Source organism: Myotis brandtii, unplaced genomic scaffold (genome assembly GCF_000412655.1).
Source record: "Myotis brandtii unplaced genomic scaffold, ASM41265v1 scaffold240, whole genome shotgun sequence".
In the NCBI taxonomy this organism is placed as follows: domain Eukaryota; kingdom Metazoa; phylum Chordata; class Mammalia; order Chiroptera; family Vespertilionidae; genus Myotis; species Myotis brandtii.
Window position 1 is genome coordinate 1,683,303 of NW_005359064.1, and position 12,621 is coordinate 1,695,923.

The 12,621-nt window shown below is 36.3% G+C and overlaps 1 protein-coding gene across 3 annotated transcripts in view; it reads left to right on the top strand.

The window, feature by feature from the left end:
* RALBP1 (ralA binding protein 1) overlaps positions 1-12,621 on the top strand; it is a 44,692-nt gene that overhangs the window by 12,715 nt on the left and 19,356 nt on the right. For all 3 annotated transcript variants that reach the window (XM_014540265.1, XM_014540266.1, XM_005866896.2), the window contains exons 2-4: positions 6,684-6,979; positions 8,934-9,392; positions 11,952-12,301. In XM_014540265.1, coding sequence (XP_014395751.1) covers positions 6,736-6,979; positions 8,934-9,392; positions 11,952-12,301 — 1,053 coding nt within the window. In that variant the 5' untranslated portion in view covers positions 6,684-6,735. The remainder of the gene's footprint in view (positions 1-6,683; positions 6,980-8,933; positions 9,393-11,951; positions 12,302-12,621) is intronic.

Sequence of the window (12,621 nt, forward strand, 5' to 3'; positions counted from 1 at the left end):
TTTGGCCCAATCCCTGCAGGCCACCCAGAGGGACCCCACCCATGCACAAATTCGTGCACCTAGACTCTAGTGGTTAATAACAGTGAATAATTTTGTCCCTTTGCTTTTCATCAGAAAAAAATATATTTACAACAAGTTCTCTTGGTCATACTGCAGTCAGAACAAAAAGTATGATATTATTTTAAATTGCAGAATGAATAAATAAATTCATCCATTTATCTTTACCTTAATGCTTTTGGTTAATATGTAGAAATAATCAAATGTCACTAGCCATGGATTTCAGCTATAGCTTTTCTCCCTCCATTTGCTCTGTATAATATATGGTTGCATGTGAGTGTGATGGAAGTGGTTTTTGTTTTGTCTCATAAAAAGGTAGCATACTCCTAAAACAAGGCAAAATTCCACAGCTGATATAGAAAATTCTGTCCTAATACTTGAAAACCATACCTCATATCTGTTAAAGTTACAACATTCATCTTCATGCGTGGGTGCATTTAAGACTAAAGGACTATAAAGGTGAAATACTTATTAAAGAAATATCACTGTGTGACCAGAGTGTATTAGGAAGGAATTGGAGTTCTAGAAGCATTTCCATTAGTATCTGTGCAACATGAATATTCATTACACCATATACTTTACAAGCCATTGACTTTATAACCATTGCAGCAATAATGAGATTATATAGGACTATTGCTACAGCGGGATGTTAAAAGATTTGGTATTGGAAACTTTCTCCTGTCATTGTGCATCTCAATATAAAGTAACTATTAGGGTGCTAGAAATTCACAGATGATCTTTGAATCAAGTTTCAATGATTTAAAATTAGCTAATAAGTTTTGTTTATTCACCAGTGGTTTTAAGGTGGGCTACACATTTTATTTTTTCACTAGAGGCCTGGTGCACAGATTCATGTACCAGTGGGGTCCCTTGGCCTGGCCTGAGGGCATCGGGCCGAAACCAGCTCTCTGAAATCCCCTGAGGGGTCCTGGGTTGTGAGAGTGTGCAGCCCAAGCCAAGGGACTCAACCAGTGCACAATAGGGGTCGGGGAGGGACCACAGGAGGGCTCCAGGGCATGTCCAGCCTGGTTCACCCAGTCCAAATCTGCAAGACCCCAGCAGCAAGCTAACATACTGGTCAAAGCGTCTTCTCCTGCATCATAGCAACTGGTTGAATAATTGAACGAATGGTCGGACATTTAGCATATTAAGTTTTTATTATATAGGATATTTTATCATTTGTAAATCATGTATGCAGTATGCACTATGTAGATACTCTGGATACAAAATGAACAAGGTAAACATAACTTTTTTTTCATAATATTTACAGTTTTGGAGAGGACAAGAGCAAGTTAAATAATTAGTTGAGTGTACTAAATTTTATGTTGTGGGAATTACATAATTAGTTGAAAGAAAGAAACACTGAAAATAGGCCATTATAGAGTTACTAAATATAGCATACTGCCACTTGCCCCTCAAGTATTCTTGCCAGGCATTGTTAATTGATTATAGCATTCTGCTAATATCCCAGGCATGACCCTGTGACTTTCTTTTTTTTTTTTTTAAATATATTTTATTGATTTTTTACAGAGAGGAAGGGAGAGAGATAGAGAGTCAGAAACACCAATGAGAGAGAAACATCGATCAGCTGCCTCCTGCACATCTCCCACTGGGGATGTGCCCGCAACCCAGGTACATGCCCTTGACCGGAACCGAACCCGGGACCCCCCAGTCCACAGGCCGACGCTCCATCCACTGAGCCAGACCGGTTTCGGCGACCCTGTGACTTTCAGCATAGTAATCCATGTAATATTTATCAATCAAAAAGAGTTCACTGGTATGTCAGATTCTTCACACTCTGACCAAATAGTTTCACCCAAAGTCCAGATATGATATTATGCTATTACTATTCTTTTAAATTAAGAGAGAAAAAAATAAAAGAAAGGAAGAGTTCAATTCTCCCCTTTATGTTTCAGGCATATATTTGTCTTCCTCTGTAATTTGACTCCACTTTTCAGGCATACTACTTTTAAGTGGTTACAATTACGTTAGTTTGATTTAATATTTTAACCTCAGTTTTATTTATAAGATTCAGATAAGAATAGCCCCCATGTGACAGGGTTGCTGTGAAGAATAAATGAAATAAATTATGTATTAAAAGCTCAAAGTCTGGCTCATAGTAATTGCATTCTATCAGATACTCTTTTTAAAAATGTAAAATAACTCACGTTTAGCTTAATATATATAGTTGGATAGATAGAAAAATAAATATAGCAATATGAATACAATATAAATGTGTTAGTGTGCATTAAATATTACCTAGCGCTGCCCTCTGGAAGGTCTAGAAGAAATGACACCTCAAGAACACTGAGCACTTTCAGTGGATGGACTTGGTTTCTAAATATAATTTTGTGATAAAGGAACAAGAGATGTTAGAGAAATGGCTGATTGTAGACTTTGAGCAAGAAAAATACAAGATAAGCCTGAAACAGCAGGTAGTGCCAGGAAGTAACTTACAGGGGAAAGGCGTTAGAGACAGGAAAGGCAGTGTTAGGGAAAGGGGGTCCATGGGAGAGAAAGACATACATAATGGGCGGAGACAGCGCCAAGCCGCCAGATTGCTCATCTTTCATTCACAGAGGACAGGGGAATGTGACAAGACAAGGGGAAGAGGAAGAGGGGAGCACTGGGTAAGCTTTTTTTTTTTAAATATATTTTATTGATTTTTTACAGAGAGGAAGGGAGAGGGATAGAGAGTTAGAAACATCGATGAGAGAGAAACATCGATCAGCTGCCTCCTGCACACTCCCTACTGGAGATGTGCCTGCAACCAAGGTACATGCCCTTGACCGGAATCGAACCCGGGACCCTTCAGTCCGCAGGCCAACGCTCTATCCACTGAGCCAAACCAGTTAGGGCTTGATTATTTTTCTTATAGTGTCTTTTGATGTGCAGAGGTTTTTACTTTTGATAAAGTCCAATTTGACAAGTTCTAATTTTTTTACTTAATGCTTTCTGGTCCTGTCTGGAAAATTCCTATCCCAAGGTCTCAAAAATATGGTTTATTTTAGAAGTCTTATGGTTTTTAGCTTTTACGTTTTAGGTCTGTGATTTATCATTAATTACATCTTGTGTGTGATGTGAAGGAGAGGGCCGAGCTACTTTTTTTTTCCACATGGTTATTCAGCACCAGTTGTTGAAGTCTTTCCTTTCCCGCATGAATTCCTTTGGAATCATTGTTGAAAATCAGTTGATGCCCTGGTCAGGTAGTTCAGTTGGTTAGAGCATTGTCCCAATACGCCAAGGTTTCGGGTTTGATCCTTGGCCAGGGCATGTACAAGAATCAACCAGTGAATGTATAAATAAGTGGAACAACAAATCGATGTTTCTCTCTCCCTCTCTCAAATCAATCAATTTTAAAAATTGAAAAAAAATCAATTGACTATATACATGTGGGTCTCTTTCTGAATTTTCTTTTGTTCCATTAATATCATTACTTTGGCTTTAATAACTTTGTTCCTTTTCAAGATGATTGTGGCTTTTTTAAGTTCTTTCCATTTCTAAAAAATTTAGTATCAGCTTGACAGTTTCTTTCAAAAAGATTTAAAAAAAACGTATCTATATATATAAAAGCCAAGCGACCGGAACACTGGAATGACCGGTTGCTATGAGGCGCACTGCGGTTGGCCAACCGGCCCGATGCGGGGGAGGGGTGGCCAACCTCCCGCAGCCCCTCCCCCCTGCTGGCCCGATCAGCCTCTGTTGGGGCGGGCCAGCCGGACCCACCTGTGCATGAATTTGTGCACTGGGCCTTTAGTTGATATATATATACTGCAAAATATACCCAGTGGAAAGTGTGGTTCTTTGTGTTTTGACAATTGTATATACCTATGAAACCACTACTGCAATCATGATATAGAACATTTTACCAGTATCGTGCCAAAGACTCTGTCATGTTCCTTTGCATTCACTTTCCTAGCTGACCACATCTGGCCCAACAGTACCACTGATTGGCTTTCTATAGATTAGTTTTGCTTGTTCTGGAATTCCATATACATGAACTCATACAGTGTGAATTCTTTTGTGTCTGGAGTCTTTCCTCATTATTGCTTTTGAGACTCATCTATGTTGTGTCTAATAGTAATTTGTTCCACTTTATTGCTGAGTAATATTCCATTTTAAGGATATATCATAATTTATGTTAACTATTTACTTTGTTGACATATATTTGGACTATTTTAAGTTTTTGTCTATTGTAAATAAAGGTACGTTGAACTTTCCCTGACAAGTCTTTGGTTGTCTTAGATTTTCATTTCTCTTGAGTAAACATCTGGGAGTGGAATTTTTAGGTGAATAGTGTATATTAATTTTATAAGAAACTTAAGCAGCTTTCTGAATTGCTTTTGCAATTTTACATTCCCATCAACAGTTGCTTCACATTCATACCAACACTTGGCATTGTCAGTGCTTTTAGTTTTAGTAATTCTAGTAGGTGTATAGGTATTTTGTTCTTTTAATTTGCATTCTTCTAATGAGTAATGATATTGAGGATTGTTTTCATGTGTTTTTTTTGACTATATGTTTTATTGGGTGAAGTGTCCAGTCATATTTTTTGCTCATTGCATTCTGAGTTGTCTTAACTGATTTACAAGATACATATATCTTACATATATAGTACAGATATATGTATCTTATAAATCAATGATATGTACACATATACATTTTTTCCCTGAAGAAATGAGTTGTCAGCTATATGTATTACAGGTATTTTAATCAAGTATGTGACTTGCCATTTGGTTTTCCTAATTTCATTTTCTTTCAAAGAGTGGAGGCTTTAAATTGTGATGAAAACCATTTTATCAATATGTTCCATGGTTTGTGCTTTTAGTGTCCTAGCTGATGTACTCTTGCCTATATTTGTCTGCTTGTTCTATTGTTTACTGAGAGAGGAGTTCTGTAATAATGATAATTGGGGATTTGTCCCTTTATTTCTGTCAAAATTTGCTTCATATAGTTGAATCTGTTATTAGGCATGTACATATGTAGAATTATGTCTGTTATGGTTGTGGGAATATCCTTTTTTATTTCAGACAATACTTCTAGTTACCTTTTTATGATATGTGTTTGCATGGTATATCTTTTCCCTTCATTTGCCTTTTAAAAAAATATATATTTTTATTGATTTCAGAGAGGAAGGGAGATAGAAACATCAATGATGAGAGAGAATCATTGATCGGCTGCCTCCTGCATGCCCCCCACTGGGGATCGAGCCCATAACCCTGGGGCATATGCCTTGACCGGAATCGAATTAGGACCTTTCAGTCTGCAGGCCGATGCTCTATCCACTGAGCCAAACTGGAACTCCCTTTATTTGCTTTTAACCATTCTGTGTAGTAGTATTTTTAAAGCACATCTCGTGTAAACAACATATAGTTGAATCTTGTTTATTTCTTTCAGTATGATTATCTCTGACTCTTAATTAGAATGCTTAGTCCATTGCATTTAATGTAATTATTGTCACCCCCCCCCCTTTTTTTGTATTGCTTTCAGTGAGGAAGGGAGAGGGAGAGAGAGATAGAAACATCAGTGATGAGAGAGAATCATAGATCGGCTGCCTCCTGCACGCCTCTCTACTGGGGAGCAAGCCCAAAACCCGGGCATGTGCCCTGATTGGGAATCAAACCCTGAACTCCTGGTTCATAGGTTGAGGCTCAACCACTGAGCCATGCCAGCTGGGCTTAATTTAAGAATTATAATTGTAGCTAAACATTGTTTTTGTATAGATATTAGTCATTCTTCTATGAGCTGCTTGTTCATATTCTTTGTATAGGTCTCTTGATTTGTTTATATTTTAATTGATTTGCAATTTTTTCCCATGTTTGCTTGTTTTTTGACTTTATGATCAGAGGTTTATCAGTCTTGTTATTTATGGCTTATGGATTTTTAAAATTGCAAATTAACCTTAAAAGTGAGTGCAAAGAGAAACAAGTGATTCCAATAGTATTTCAATTGAATATCATGAGAACTAATGCAAGTAACTTATGAACACAGTACTTGACTATGATGTACCCTCCGTCTAAAGAAGAAAAAATGCAAACAAACCTTGACTTCTTATTAATGTTTATCCTTTGTAATGTCCATTCTTGTGAAACTATTTGTATTTTACGATTGAGCAAATGAGGTAATTGCAGTGCAAAATGAATAGTTATTATCAACACATGGACTATTTGCAACATAGAACTACAGTTACTGATCTATAATTGTGTCAGTCATTAAATATATAATTTTAACTGTATTGTAAATTTTGATACTGAACTATTCATGTGTAGGTATATAGTCTTTTTAATTTATTATTTATAGTTGTTTGGTCATAGCTTAAAGGAAAACAGTAATAATTTAAGATGGATAGTAATCTGTATTCTACTTTGAGTACTCTAACTCTGATTTTCATTTGGTTTATTTTTCTAATGCTTGAAGATCCCAGGGCTTCTAACTCTGAGAACTAAAATGTATGATGTGTGGAATGTAACTTGAGATGATAAAATGAAAGCATCTTTTTAAAGGAGGGTAATGAAAAAATACTTTTGATTTATAAATGCAAGATTAATTGCCCTGTTGTGTGTGTGTGGTGCTTTGTGTTTTGATTGGCATTTGATGACTCTGATGATCTTTTTCCCTCTGTGCAGGTGTAATGGATAGGTAACAGAGAAGCCCTCTGCACTGTATCAGGGAGGCAGAATGACCGAGTGCTTCCTGCCCCCCACCAGCAGCCCCAGTGAACATCGCAGGGTGGAGCATGGCAGTGGTCTTACCAGAACCCCCAGCTCTGAGGAAATCAGCCCTACTAAATTTCCTGGATTGTACCGCACTGGTGAGCCCTCGCCTCCCCATGACAGCCTCCATGAGCCTCCTGATATAGTGTCTGATGATGAAAAAGACTATGGGAAGAAAAAAGGAAAATTTAAGAAAAAAGAAAAAAGGAGTAAGTGCCATTTTTCTCTGTTTTTGATATGTTTTACATAAATGTCTACTCCAGTCATATGTACCTGGTGTCTTCTGGAAATATATCCAAAAACTTCTGTTTGACATTTATTGTTCTTTATTTTTCAAGGTCTCAATTTTTGTATACTAGAGTTATATTTTAGGGTCTTTCTCACACACAAAAGAATGCTGAATTTCCAGGAATGGTCAAGTTTTCTCGTGGAAGTATCTTAAAGTGGTTATTTTAATTAATGTATAAAAAGTACATATTGGAATTTTGCCCTTATAGAATTTTACTTTTTGGCTAAGTTGTGTAGGCAATGGGGGTACACATTATTGGAATTATGACAAAGTTACTAATTTGTTTTAAGTAAATGCCATGATGCATTTGTTTATAGTCACTATTTGGTAGAAAGGATGAATTGTTTAAGCATATATCTTTAGTACATTAAAAGCAAATCAAGTGAGTTTTTTAAGTATTGCTTTATTTTGAGTTTCACAGTATTTTTCAGTTAGTTTATTTTTGAGGCATAACATTCAGATAGAAGGCATAGATTGTGTACAACTTGATGAGTTATCACAGAACGGATACTCCTGTGTAGCTACCACAAGGACCTGAAATGGAACATTATGAGCACCCTAGAAATTCCCTTTACTGCCCTTGCACAGGGGCTCTCCCACCCTCCCGAAGGTACTCTTCTTTCTGCGTAGCTTGGTGCTGCCTGGTGTTGTACTTATGTAAATGGAAGCAGATTTCCTTTTGTGTCTAGTTTCTGTTGCCCAATGTTATGTTTGTTAGATTCACCTGTGTTATTTCATGTGGCAGTAATTTGTTCATTTTTTATTGATGAATTTTGTTCCATTGTGTTATATACTAGAAATACTAGAATTTATCCATTCTGTTACTGGTCATTTGGATTATTTTCAGTGTGTGACTGTCACTAATTGTGCTTCTATAAACATCACTGTACATGGTTATGTATTTCTGTGGTGTACATGCCTGGGAATGGGATTGCTCACTCAGATTCTGTAAAACAGTTTTCCACAGTGGTGTATCAGTTTACATTCCCACCATCAGTGTCCGAGAACTCAAGTTGCTGTGCATCATAGTAGTATGACCTTAAGATTTCTGTCATTCTGGTTGGTGTGGGGTTTGTGATATTTTAATTAGAAGGGTATTTATGAAAAACTTGAATCTTTTAAATAAATAGCTAGTAAAGTAGCTATCTAAAAAAAAAGAATAGGAGAGTTATAGGTATTAAAAAACAAAACAAAACTAGGATAACTGATATGATATAAAGCAATTGTCAGTGTGTGTAAACTAGGGCTTCTGATGCAGGGAAGTGGGCTGATGGATTCGGCCACCATCTGGAGATTAGGGAGTTTCCTGATTTTGTCCTCCACCCAAATGAGACTTCAGTCTCTGATGCAGCCTTCAGAAGGAACTAAACAGTGACAGGAGAGCAAAGTTTGATAGAGGACTGACTGGAGCATCTAAATAGCAGTACAGTTCCTGTCATGGTTTGAACTTGACTCAATACAGGGACCAAATATGATAAATCTAAGCTAAATCAAGTAAATTCAGATGACAAAAGAATGCTCTATTTTATAGGATTCTTTTGCTTAGCCTTCCGTGTAGAACTTTCTTGTGTATTTGTAATACTAAAATTCCACTTAAACACATACAATAAAACCATTTTTCACCACCTACTATTCAAGAATAACTAGCTCTCTCCGTGTTGCCCTCTTGTGGTCAGGAGATGTCATTGCAACATCTCATTTTAGCTGAGAGGAAACCCAATTTTTGCTAGGAGTACCCAGAAGGGATTGGCCATGATGTGAAAAGGTAGGTAGCTAGTGCCAGGTGGAATTTCTTTGTCCTGTATTTAAAAAGCACATGAACAGTTTGACATTAAACAAACATATAAGTTATACTCCCTGCATTTCTTTGGCAGCTGAAGGCTATGCTGCCTTTCAGGAGGATAGCTCCGGAGATGAAGCTGAAAGTCCTTCCAAAATGAAGAGATCCAAGGGAATCCATGTTTTCAAGAAGCCCAGCTTTTCTAAAAAGAAAGAGAAGGATTTTAAAATAAAAGAGAAACCCAAAGAGGAAAAACATAAAGAAGAAAAGCACAAAGAAGAAAAACATAAGGAGAAGAAGTCGAAAGACTTGACAGCAGCTGATGTTGTTAAACAATGGAAGGAAAAGAAGAAAAAGAAGAAGCCAATTCAGGAGCCAGAGGTGCCTCAGATTGATGTTCCAAATCTTAAACCCATTTTTGGAATTCCTTTGGCTGATGCAGCAGAGAGGACCATGATGTATGATGGCATTCGACTGCCGGCAGTTTTCCGTGAATGTGTAGATTATGTAGAGAAGTATGGCATGAAGTGTGAAGGCATCTACAGAGTTTCAGGTATTGGGGACACATTGGTGGTTTTTCAAAATTAGCTTCATTTTCATTTTTTTTTTGTTTGTATCTTTTTTAAAAAATATATATTTTATTGATTTTTTACAGAGAAGAAGGGAGAGGGACAGAGAGTTAGAAACATCCATGAGAGAGAGAAACATCGATCAGCTGCCTCCTGCACACCCCCAACTGGGGATGTGCCCGCAACCAAGGTACGTGCCCTTGACCGGAAATCGAACCTGGGACCTTTCAGTCCACAGGCCGACACTCTATCCACTGAGCCAAACCGGTTACGGCTGTTTGTATCTTTTTTAAAAATTAAATTTATTGGGGTGACATTGGTTAATAAAAGCATATAGGTTTCAAGTGTACAATTCTATGATATGTCATCTGTGTATTGCAATCATTTTTTCAAAGGAAAGACAAATATTAACTTGTGAGGAAAATTGTGACATGAGTCCTAAGACATTCATTTCCTTGATTCTTCCATTTGAGAAAAAATCCCTCACAGTGTGTGTGTGTGTGTGTGTGTGTGTGTGTGTGTGTGTGTTGTATATTTTGGCAGTTTGATTTTTTTATGATTCTCCTTTTCATTAGGAGGATTTGCACACATGAGTTGATGATAGCTTGCAGCAGCCTGGATTGAGTTAGTAATACACATTAGAATATATAAAGAAATTAGACTTAGTTTTCCCATTTAATTGGTTCATACACATTTCTACAAGGTAGATTTGATATTTAAGTTTTATTGAAAAAGCGCAGGCATTTTTTTAAATTGGGGAAACCCTTTACATGATCTCATAGATAACATACCATTTAAGAGTACTACTTTATAGAAAAAAAAAGCATTAAAAATTGAATACGACTTATTTATAACTCCTTAGCAACATAAAAATAAGCATTTAAATAAGTTTAAAATCTTTTAAGAATAATTTATGATGAATTGATTTTTAAAGAATTAAACAGTATTAAAACAAGCTGCTTCTCTCATATGGTTTTGGTAGGCATGAAAAAACTTTGGTTTTGGTGAAAGTTTCTCTGAAGAGTTTCTATAGCTTTGTTCAAAAAATTATTTTGTCTTTTATCTTTACTTATTTTTGATGTCTGTGTTCTTTTGGGGAGACAAAGTTGCAGAACCCTTCATTTGTATATTAAAGCATTCAAATTGAGCTATCCCCATGGACTCCTGGAGGTTGAGCTCCTGCTCTGATCAATTTGTTATTTACCTTTTTAAGCTCTGGTAGTATGCTGCATTCAGCACACTGTACTACAGTTTAAGGCTGTGACTTTTTGTTTTTTGTTTTAATGCTAATAATATTGTTTTCTGCTGGAGATTTTTGATTCTCACTTATTCATATATAAGTTCCAGTTTTAAAATTTAAAATACATTAATATTTTGTATGTGCTCTTTCTCTACCTGGAATACTTTATTTGAATTGTCCAATTTTTAAAAGGAAAATATTTAAGAAAATAGGGATTATTTTCTAACTTTTCTGCCTCAAAATAAAGGTTATACAAAAATGAGATTCATAATACTTTCATCTTTGGAGTGACTGATTTTATTTTGTCAGTGCTAGATAAGGTACACATTGATTATCATGCCATTAAAAGGTTTTCACATAAAATAAGGAATGCCAAAGCCCAGATGTCAGTGCTATAAGTTAAAATGCTGTTTAGACTAGATGACACTTTAGTATTCGCATTTGCCATTACAGTTGCTCAGCCTTAAGTTGTTCTTGTTTCAAATAATTAGCCTAAAGTCTTAAGTATTAAAAAACAACAGAAAGCTACTTTGTACTCTTATGAGCAGTCACTGTTACGTTACTTAAATACAGATTGGATTTAAGACTTAAAAAATTTATGTAATGTTTGAAAAACATTCGTTTTGTGTGTCAGTGTTTCTTTCAGTCTAGTAAGAAAAGCAAAACCCAAATTTTACCTTTTGTTGTTCCAGCTCTGTTCCAGATTAAGAAAATATGTAAAGAATTAAAACTTAAAAATAAAAATTAGGTGGGGATTATTTAATGGAGAATAATTTTCAAAGAGTTTGTTTTGATAGTGAACTCACTGTTTGCATTTTACTTATAAAAATTGGAACATGCTTATATATATACCGAGTTGTCATTTTATGTTGTCTTGTGACTAGTTAGAAAAAGCAATTGGCTGCCCATGTAGAGCAAGACTTTATGCTTAGATTGTAGTTTAGTTTTTGCCTGAATTTTTACCTACCTATCTTTAACTTTCAAAATAATATTTTCCTGAGTTGATTGGCATATTTGTTTAAAATGTCCGTGATTGCTATGACTCTTTTTCTGAATATTGAGTTTCTGTTATCATTTAACTTTTGGTAGAATTCACCCTCCAATTATAGTCTTTCCTATTATCTTGTTTACAGAGGAATTGTGTGAACCTTGTATAGATAAATACTTCATAATTAGAGATTTGTCATTGTCAGATTGGCTTTTCTCATATGTCGCACCAAGGGGTGGGCACAAGGGTAAATAAAGCTGTTTGATTTTTCTTCTTCTCGATATTCTCTTTTTCTCTGAATTTGAATGTTTTAAGGAATTAAATCAAAGGTGGATGAGCTGAAAGCAGCCTATGACAGAGAGGAGTCTCCAAATCTGGAAGAGTATGAGCCTAACACTGTAGCCAGTTTGCTGAAGCAGTATTTGCGAGACCTTCCGGAAAATCTGCTTACCAAAGAGCTTATGCCTCGCTTTGAAGAGGCTTGTGGGAGGAGCACAGAGAGTGAGAAAGTGCAGGAATTCCAACGCTTACTGAAAGAACTGCCAGAATGTAACTTTCTTCTGATTTCCTGGCTGATCGTGCACATGGACCATGTTATCGCGAAAGAACTGGAAACGAAAATGAATATACAGAACATTTCTATAGTGCTCAGCCCAACTGTTCAGGTACATGTGCCCTGGGGGTGGGGGGGAACATTTTCATTGCTGAGTTGCGTGCACATGGACCATGTTATCGCGAAAGAACTGGAAACGAAAATTGAATATACAAACATTTCTATAGTGCTCAGCCCAACTGTTCAGGTACATGTGCCCTGGGGGTGGGGGGGGAACATTTTCATTGCTGAGTTGCATACAAGCAATTAACCAGCAAAAGTAAATAATGGTTTAGCCTGAATATTATTATTTTTTTCTTTCACAATGTGGACAATGTCAACACAGAGGATGATGAATGTATTTTCCCATTCGCTTGTAGCTATGTAATATGA